The 9,593-nt window shown below is 55.6% G+C and overlaps 1 protein-coding gene across 1 annotated transcript; it reads left to right on the top strand.

The window, feature by feature from the left end:
• The first annotated feature begins 1,198 nt into the window (after positions 1-1,198).
• Positions 1,199-7,664, top strand: LOC122372990. The gene is made up of 3 exons (XM_043350709.1): positions 1,199-1,487; positions 2,210-3,441; positions 7,641-7,664. Exons 1-3 carry the CDS (start codon positions 1,199-1,201, stop codon positions 7,662-7,664), a joined length of 1,545 nt encoding a protein of 514 aa, XP_043206644.1.
• The last annotated feature ends 1,929 nt before the right edge of the window (positions 7,665-9,593 follow it).

Here is a 9,593-nt window from a genome sequence, read left to right as displayed (position 1 = left end):
ATTCGACATATTCTCCAGGGACCTAGGCTTCAAAAGCGTCAGATCATCGGTCCGGTATCTGAAGGCGAACGGCAAGGCCGAGAACGCCGCCAAAACGGCAAAACGACTCCTGCAACGAACGTACGCCACGTACACCATTGCCAATGGGTATCGCGCTTCTGGAGTGGCGGAACGTGCCCTTGGATGACTGCCAGGCCTCTTCTGCCCAGCAGGGCGTATTTTATCATGTTAACTGGGTCGGCTATTGCCGACCCAGTCACGGAGAATGCCGACGCAGTTACAGCCGTTTGCCGACCCAGTTGCCGCCCCCTCTAAGATGCAGCACGCACATGCAGGCTAGGCGCTGTCCTTCATAGTGAGGCTGCTGCCCTTCAAAATAATAATGCCGTCCCTTAAAGTGAAGCAGCCTTCCATAAAAAGTGATGATACCCGTCAGAGAGGCACTAGCCGTGGTGACCTCCCTACCCGAAGAAGACCGGGAGCACGTCCACGCAGTCCGTCTGCTAACCGACCCCAAGTCCAGCCTGCAACAGCTCCAGCGGGGACCGGCCGGCCAGGTGACCGCCATGGCCGCCGACATCTGGAAAAGCCAGCACACTCTCAGCGAGCGGAGCACCACCGTCACCTTCCAGTGGGTGCCAGGACATGCGGGCCTGGACGGGAACGAGCACGCCGACCAGCTGGCTGGAGAAGCGGCCGCTGCGGAACAGCCAGATGTCCCGATTGACTTCGCTAGCGCTAGAAGCACGATCGGGCGCCGGATAGGAACGATGGTCGACGCGAGAACAAGAGCGTCCCACCCTCACCCGGCGCCCACACCAAGCCACAACGACCTGTCCCGCTGGGAGGCGTGCACCCTCTCCCAGCTGCGGACGGGCGCGTCGCCGCTCACGCGGGACGTCGCTCACCGCCTAGGCCTGGCGGCGGACGCAGCCTGTCCTGCGTGCGGCGAGCTGGACAGCGCGGCCCACCTGTTGACCGACTGTCCGGCCTACGAAGCTGCGCATCGCCGCCGCTGGGGACTCGACCCGAGCATGGGGGATGTCCTCGGCGGACCGGCGACGTTGGTGATGGGTCAACCCTCCGGTTGACCCGCCTGCGACACCGTCCTCCTAGGGGGGCGGCGGGTGAGGTGCAGAAAAAGAAGAAGGACGCGTGCTGGTTGAGGTCGCAGCGTGACAGAGTAACGCACATCAACATGTCCGAGTTGGATGCGGCCATTAAGGGGCTGAATCTGGTGATTTCGTGGGGTGTGCGCACGGTGACATTTTGTACTGACTCGGCAGCGGTGGCATCCTCGATCCGAGACGCGGTGAGCGGCCGGGCGCGGCTGCGGTCGAAGGCTCGGGGCGAGCTGCTCATCCGCATGCGCCTGGGGATCGTCGCCCAGCTGGTGGAGGGGTTTGGGCTGACGCTGGACGTCAAACTGGTGACGTCGGCAGATAACATGGCGGACGCGCTCACACGAATGCCACGTCATTGGCTTGGTGAGCTCACTCCTGCGTCTCCGACCGCTGTGCGCAGAGCAACTCCGTCGCTGGCGGCGGCACGGCTCACGCTTGGCAGTGCTCGATTTGAGAAAGGCCTACATGCAGCTCCCGCTGGACAGACGGCTTTGACCATACCACACCGTACGAGTGCGCGGTCAGCTTTACTGCCTGGGGCGCATGTCCTAGGGCCTGAATGTGGCTCCAAACATCATGAGATCTGCGGTGCGGACTATACTTGAGCAGAACGAGGCGGTCAGCCGGGGAGTTCTCCCGTACGTTGACGACCTTCTTGTGAATGAGGACGTCATCTCCGCAGGGCAGGTTGCAGAACACTTCTCCCGGTACGGCCTTGTCTGCAAGCCATCGCAGCGCCCAGCTGACGGCGCTCGAATGCTGGGGCTGCAGGTAAGCTGCTCGCGCTCGGGAGAGCTGCAGTGGCGCCGCGAGAACACCGTCAGCGCACCGCCGGAGGTGATCACGCAGGGCGCTGTTTGTGTGGTGCGGCCAGCTGGTCTCCCACCTCCCAGTGGCCGGCTGGCTGCGTCCAGCAGCGGCCTGGCTAAAGAGACGGGCTAATGCTCTCAGTCAGGGCTGGGATGACCCCACCAATGACCAGAATCTGCGTGCCCAAGTCAGCCAAGTCGCTGAAAGGGTGGCCTTCAATGGCCCGGCCCGTGAACCCTGGAGGCTGACGGGTGAGAAGCTGACCGTCTGGACAGACGCCACCAGCCTCGCCTCGGGTGTCGTCCTGGAGGACCCGGGAGGCGGCGTGGTGGAGGACGGGAGCTGGCTGCGGCCGGAGGCAATAGCAGCCATGCATATAAAAATGGCTGAGCTGGACGCGGCGCTCAGCGGCGTCAACATGGCGATCGCGTGGGGTATCAAAGACATCGATCTCCGCACGGACTCAGCGACTGTACATAAGTGGGTCAGTGACGCGCTGAGCGGCCGTTCGCGCCTCCGGACAAAAGCTCACGCCGAGGTGCTGATTCGCCGGCGGGTGGACATCATTCGGGAGCTGGTGACTGAGTTCCAGTTGACAATCACGATCGAGCTCGTCAAAACGGATGAAAACCCGGCGAACGTGATGACTCGCGTGCCAAAAGAATGGCTTCGAGCCTGCAGGGCAGAGGAAGAAGCAGGAGCGATTACGTGTGCAGCGCCGGTGGCGGCCGCAGTGGTGACGGACGGAGAGCCCACGCCTCCCGACACGGCAGCTATGATTCGAGCTGTCCACGAGAACATTGGACACCAAGGTGTGAGGCGTACGCTATGGTATTTGCGGCGTGACGGTGAGCAGTGGGCCACTAAGCCAGCAGTGCGCGCAGTGATTCGGACGTGTGACGTGTGCCAGTCAATTGACCCGGCACCGACCCGCTGGCGACACGAGTCACTGGGCGTTCAACTGACCTGGGAGCGTCTCGCCATCGACGTCACACACTACCGTGGCGATCACTATCTGACCGTGGTCGACTGTGGTCCGTCCCGCTATGGAATATGGCGGCGACTGCGCCGGTCAGACGCAGCCGAGATCACTGCTCATCTCGAAACCGTCTTCCTGGAGCACGGGGCGCCGGCAGAACTGCTTCTGGATAACGCCACTGAGTTCCGCGGTCGCCGCATGGGAGCGTTCGCGGCGAGGTGGGGCGTGACCCTGTGGTTCAGGGAGGTGCACGAGGCAGGCGGGAACGGCATCGCGGAGCGTCATCACCGGACGATCAAAGTGATGTCAGCCCGCAAAGGATGTACCATCGCGGAATCACTTCACCGCTACAACATGACGCCCCGAGATGGCTCGCAGCCTGAGAGCACTCCCGCCGCCGGCGTGTTCCGTCGCGTCGGGCGTGACCTGCCGGTGACCGGCGCTGGCGGACACGATGACCGGCCGCCGCCGGTTATCCCGGCAGACTCTGAGCGGGGAACCGGCTTTAGGGAGGGCGACCTGGTGTGGGTGCGGCGCCGCGGGCCTGCGACTCGCGACTACACCCGTGTTGAGTTTTGTCATTTTAGTCCGCATAAATTTATTAGCGTAGATGTCAACGTCCCCAAACTGCGTCCGAAGCCTACAATCATCTCAGCTCGTTCGCTCAACCGTGTTGATGTCACTGCCCTTAATTCTGATCTGGAGCTTGTCGACTGGGAGCCTGTGTTTACCGCCGCGACTGTTAGTGATCAGTGGGATGCATTCGTGTCCAATTTTTTGCCTATTATCGACGACCACGCCCCACTCAAGCGCATTACCATTCGGAACCCCACAGCGCCCCCGGCCTCAGCTGCCACACGGAACCTTATGTCCCAGCGCCGCGCCTCGCTACGACTGTCCGGTCGTCAGTCGACAGCTTACAAGGAGCTGAATCGCTCTGTTCGGGCCGCGCTGCGCCGCGACCGGCGAGAGGAGCTACAGAGAATTATCTGCGAGCGGGGTCCCAATAAGGTCTGGCAGTCTATCAGGACAGTTGTAGCAGGGAAAAAGGACGGTCCTAGTTTGCAGCCTAATTTATCCGCCGATGAACTGAATTCATTTTTCGTCTCTGTCGGACCTCGCATCGCTGCGGAGGTCCGGTCTCTTAACACCGCTACCGATCTGAACGTTCGCCTCCCCCGGGTCGGTGCATGTCGTTTTCAGCTCCGCGCGGTCACTCTCGGCGAACTCGGTCACACTATCTTCGGCATGCGCAACTCAGGCGCCAGTGGGACTGATGGCATTTGCATCCGAATGTTAAAGTCCGGCTTCTCAGCTATTGGTCGCGTCATACTTTACATTATCAATACGTGTATTACCAACTCCGATATCCCCGATTCCTGGAAACATTCCACAGTCCACCCCATCTTCAAATCTGGCAGCCCCTCGGATCCCATCAACTTTCGACCAATCTCATTAGTCCCCGTGATTATGAAGGTTGTGGAACGCCTTGTACATCAACAGCTTTACCACTACCTCTCAAATAACTATCTCCTTGCCTCCTCGCAGCATGGTTTTCGCCCCCGACACTCCACAGAGACCGCTCTGCTGTCCGTCACAGACCAAATCCTCGCAGCCTCTGATAGGGGAGAACTTTCACTGTTGTGTCTCCTTGACTTAAGCAAATGCTTTGATGTCATCGACCACGAACTTTTACTTCAAAAACTGGCTATGCACGGGATCGAGACCTCTTGGTTTTCTGCTTTTCTCACGGGACACACCCAGAGCGTGTCCCTATCTAATGGCGCCGGAGGTAGAGTACTGTCGCGGCCGCTTCCAAATAATATGGGCGTCTTCCAAGGATCTGCCCTGGGACCGTTACTCTTCACCATATTTTCGAACAACCTCTCGCTATACGCAGGTGACGCCACCGTTTTCCAATATGCGGACGACACCCAGGTTCTAGTGAGCGGCCGTGCCGACGACCTCAGATCGCTTATCTCTCGCATGGAAGCTTCACTCGCATCAATCAGTGACTGGCTCTGTCTTCACGTTCTCAAGCTAAACGCAAACAAAACACAACTCATGGTTTTTGGCAGCAGACAAAATTTACGGAAAGTACCCGACTTCAGCGTCTCTCTTCGTGACTCTGTGTTGCAGCCATGCGAGCAGGTGGGGAATCTGGGTGTTGTCTTTCACAGCGCCCTGTCCTGGGAAGCACATGTGTCCGAGCTTAGTCGTCGGTGTACTGGCTTGTTGATCGGACTGTCTCACGCACGAAATTGTCTCCCTGACGGTGTCATTAAAGTTCTCGTTACATCTCTCGTCATATCACGAATCAACTACTGCCTCACTGTGTACGGTAACGGGACTCAGAAAAATTTTGACCGACTCCAGAAAATTTTGAACTTTGCCGCTAGAGTGATCTTCGGACGGCGTAAGTTTGACCACGTCTCGGACCTGCGCGACAGACTTGGCTGGCTATCACCAAAATCCATGTCAGATTACCTGACACTCACGATCGAGCAAAAGGTCATTAAGCATGAAGAGCCCGAGAACCTCTCTGCACTGTTCGTCCCAAATCAAAATTTTCGAGACCGGCACACACGGCAGGATCATCTCCTTCATCTTCCCCGACCGAGGCTTGAAACCGGAAAACGGCGTTTTGAGTACCGCGCCGCGGCGCTGTTAAATAGCCTCCCACCCCAGGTAGTGCAGCTGCCACCTGCCAGCTTCGCCCGGTCTGCCAGGGCCGCGCTGATTAACAAATCCCCGCTACGCCGCTGACGAGTCTGTTTAGTAGCAGACAAGGCATGCCGCCAATAGGTGGACGATCTGTTTGTGCTTATGTATATATATTGTTTGCCTTATGTACAGATGTAGATGATTATTGTCGCGACCCCCATCGATGGATGACTGTCGTCTAGTGCTGAGTGTTCTTCCCCCTGCCCGCATGATTGTTACCCATTATACTCGGATCTAAGCCGTAATCGCCACGCCATTTGTGGAAGGCTTTTGGTGTCAATACATACATACAGACTCGCTGCACTGATGTTTCTAGGCCTGGCACCGTCACAAGCATCGTGACCGACCAGCTTATCGAAGCTGTCGGTGCTCCGTGGCACGTTAGGTACGTGCGCCACCGGCACACGGGACAGCCGACGGCGGCCAATCCCCCGATCGAGGACGACAGTGAGCCGGCTATGTCGCTCGGTGCGTCAGAGCATTCATCGGCGGTCGGTCTGTAGAGGTGGAGCTGCCGCAGCCGACCTCTATTGAGCCACCGGCTCAGAACAGTACTGAACCGCGACGTAGCGCGAGAGTGGGGGCTCCGCCAGAACGCTTCGGGGTAGTAGTACCGAATAATATCGGCTAACTGCTATAATGTATTTCGTCTTTCGTGTTGATGGTGTCGTATTTCGTGTCTTAAGTGTCTGATGTAGTGCATTGTGTCAAATTGCGTGTGTACGTGGATATGTGTGATCTTAACCTTCCAGGCGGTGGGGGGCATTTTTTTGCCCCCCTTTAGTTTTTTTCGATATATCTCGAGAACCGCTGCGCCGATCGTCACCAAACTTTCAGTACCCTCCCGGGAGCAGCTAGCGCACATGGTGACCAAAAATTTTTCCAAAGGCTATGATAGGTTGGCCGCTAATGACGTCAGAGTGACGTCATTTTTGCCATTTTCGACCCAAAAAAAGGTTTCGCGGGAAGAGCTGTCAGGCCTACAGCTTTAGAGATATAGAAAAATGTGTCAGACATAAAAGGTGTGAAATTAAAAGGGCTACAAAACTGCTATTTCGGTATTTCGATTTTTTTGGATTTTGACCCTCAAAAATAAAAAAATAGATTTTTTGAATATAATAGCCAAAAAATCCAAAAAGTTTTTTGAATTTCGAAAAAACCGGAATATATGTGATAGCCCCTACCGCCTTCTATCTACATACCAAATTTGAGATCGATACCTCTTTTTTTGGCCAAGTTATAGCGAAAAAACTGTTCAAAATTGATGACGTCAAATTTTCAAACTCAATTTTTAGCAATTCTAGACCTCGTAGCGCAAAACAAAGACCACCATTAGACTCCCCGTGACGAGCTGCATCGAATTGATACCCATTTTATGCAAAAATATCAACTTTGAAATTTGACCTTTTTTGACCTGACCTTGACCTGACCTCCACCAGAAAGTGACCTAAACCGTACCTGATGGTCTTATAACCAACACCATTGAGTTGGAAATGAAAAACTGGCCATAAAACATGCATCGCATAACCTTAGTAAAGTTGGGCTCATGTGGTGACCCTTGATGACCTTTGGTGACCTGACCTGTGACCTGACCTGGTATGACCAGTGACCTCTAATAGCAACATATGTACTAGACAACTGACGCCTTATCGCTGATTTTCGACAAAATGCGTTTTACTCGGTGTGTTATAACGCTTTCCCTAGAAGCCCCGTGAACGGTGAGACATTTTATCTTTGACCTGACCTGTGACGTCATCGGTGACCCCGAGGTCAATGAAATTTGGTTTCCCTCGACAAATTTGACAGGGCTATCGAACGCCGTTTGAATTTTCCGGATCCGTCCAGTAGTTTCGGAGATACGGGGGGGGGGGCAAAAAATGCCCCCCCCCACCGCGCGGAAGGTGGCTGGTAGGCCCACCGCCTGCCGGGTTAAAGATCAGGGGACGTGTAGTTTATAGTTATGTGTAGCTCTGTGTGACCGGCTGAGACGCCGCGTGGCCCAGACGCGCCTGGAGGACGCCGTCTAGCCGACACTGACAAATGTGTCCAGGGGGATGTCCTGTTACATATGTGGCGACGGGGGCGCCGAGTCGCGGTGGCAGCGGCGCCGAGTCGCGCGAGAGGGTTGGCAGTGTGATTGGTACGGTCGCAGGAGAAGCACCGAATACATTCTTCAACAGGAATCTAGTGTGGTGGCCGGGCATCAACCGTGAGGGAGGTGGAGGAGCTGTGCCAAAGTTGCGACCGCTGCCAACGCAGCGACGCAGCCCTTCCCCAGAGCGCACGCGGCCCGCGCCCATGCAGCCAGTCGACCTGCCGGACTGCCTGGTGGAAACTGGGAATGGATATCGTTGGGCCAATCAACGGAGCATCAGCGCCCGCCCATTACGCCATCACTCTGATCGACTACAGAAGTAAATGGGCAGAAATCTGTCTGACGTCATCAACTGAGAGTGAAGACGTCATCAAGTTCATGTCAACAGTGTGGATCGGAGAGGGCTATCCCGACGAGACAGTGACGGACAATGGGCCCCAGTTCACGAGCACTGCGTAGCGCGTACCTGGCCGCCCGAGGGGTGAAGCACACCAAATCGTCCGTCTTCTGGCCGAGAGGCAACTCCACCGTGGAGTGTTTCAAAAAGACGTTCAATTCGTGGATCACAAACCGTCCACCAGCAGCGCTCATCGACGAGGTACGCAAGCAAGAGTCTGGCGGTGTACCGAGACACTCCATACACGAAAACTGGAAAAAGGAGACGTGAAAAGAGAAAGAGGAAAGTAGAAAGAACAACTGGAGACGACCGCCTGGCGTCTCGTGTTCGACGTTCAGATACGCACTGAAAGTATGCATCAGGAGAAAGGGTGCCACATAAGATGGTTAAGTTAAAGTGGTGTTCATACAGAGAAGTAAATATCCAACAATTCTGAATGAAGCAATGCTCAAATGTCCTAATGAAACATTGTTTATATCTTCATTGTAGTGTTCATACTTCGTTAGTTGTTCATTACCTAAAGGCCTGAAACATGTGAACCCCCTTTAAGAGCCCAAGTGTCACCATATTGTTATGTTGTTATGTTATGTCGTTGTTATATTGTCTCTGTATTCTCTAGTGTATTTGAAATGCCGCAGCTCTTAAACGGGTCATGTGACCACGGCCGACCCCGCGGTGGCGCGGTGGGCGGCGGTCTGCTGTTATAAATGTCATCACTCTAGTATGCCTGAAATGCCGCGACTCTAGTCGGGTCACGCGACCGCAACTGACCTCAGAGTCGCGCGGCGGGCGGCGGGCAGTCGCGCGCTGGGTGTCCAGCCGTCAGGGTTAACCGAGCCTCGGGGTACCGAGCTGGGTGAAGCCCTGCCTTCCTGCCTTGGGACGCCAAGCAGGGTGAGTGTGCCCCGCCCCAAGGAAGAGCGTCGGACGCTACTCACATACACACCCACCCACCCACCCACCCACACACACTCCTAGGGTCGCGGCAAACGTTTTGAGCTGGTTTTGTTGCCTGTATTGTTGAGCTCGTACCCATATTTTCTTGTTTTCGTTACGTCATTTTTGGCATTGTACTTTGCCCCAAATACAAAGGGCTTTGATTTGGTCCCAAATTCTTTCTCGCGGCTTTGGGTCCGGACAAGCGAACATAACAATATGTTTGAATGTCTGTGAACCGGGCAGAAAAAATAAACAGTTCTACCACCACCGGACCAACTACGTGTGTGTTATCGAGAGATAAGCGGTCATTAATCATTAAATAGTAATTGCAGAATACTACATTGACGACGAGGATCAGCTGTCTCCATCGCCACCACTTGAACCGACGAGCACCAGGCTCTTCCCGTACGGAGCTTCTGAACCCCTGCCAATCATGGGTGCGTTCACCGCTCCAGTGTCGCATGGATCGGCTACAGTGGACTCAAATTCTTCGTCGTAGCTGGTTCGCACGGATCGCTGCTCAGC

Source organism: Amphibalanus amphitrite, unplaced genomic scaffold (genome assembly GCF_019059575.1).
Source record: "Amphibalanus amphitrite isolate SeventyFive unplaced genomic scaffold, NRLGWU_Aamphi_draft 000037F_arrow, whole genome shotgun sequence".
Classification (NCBI taxonomy): domain Eukaryota; kingdom Metazoa; phylum Arthropoda; class Thecostraca; order Balanomorpha; family Balanidae; genus Amphibalanus; species Amphibalanus amphitrite.
Note: the sequence above shows the minus strand (reverse complement) of the source record. Positions and strands in the feature narration are given on the sequence as shown.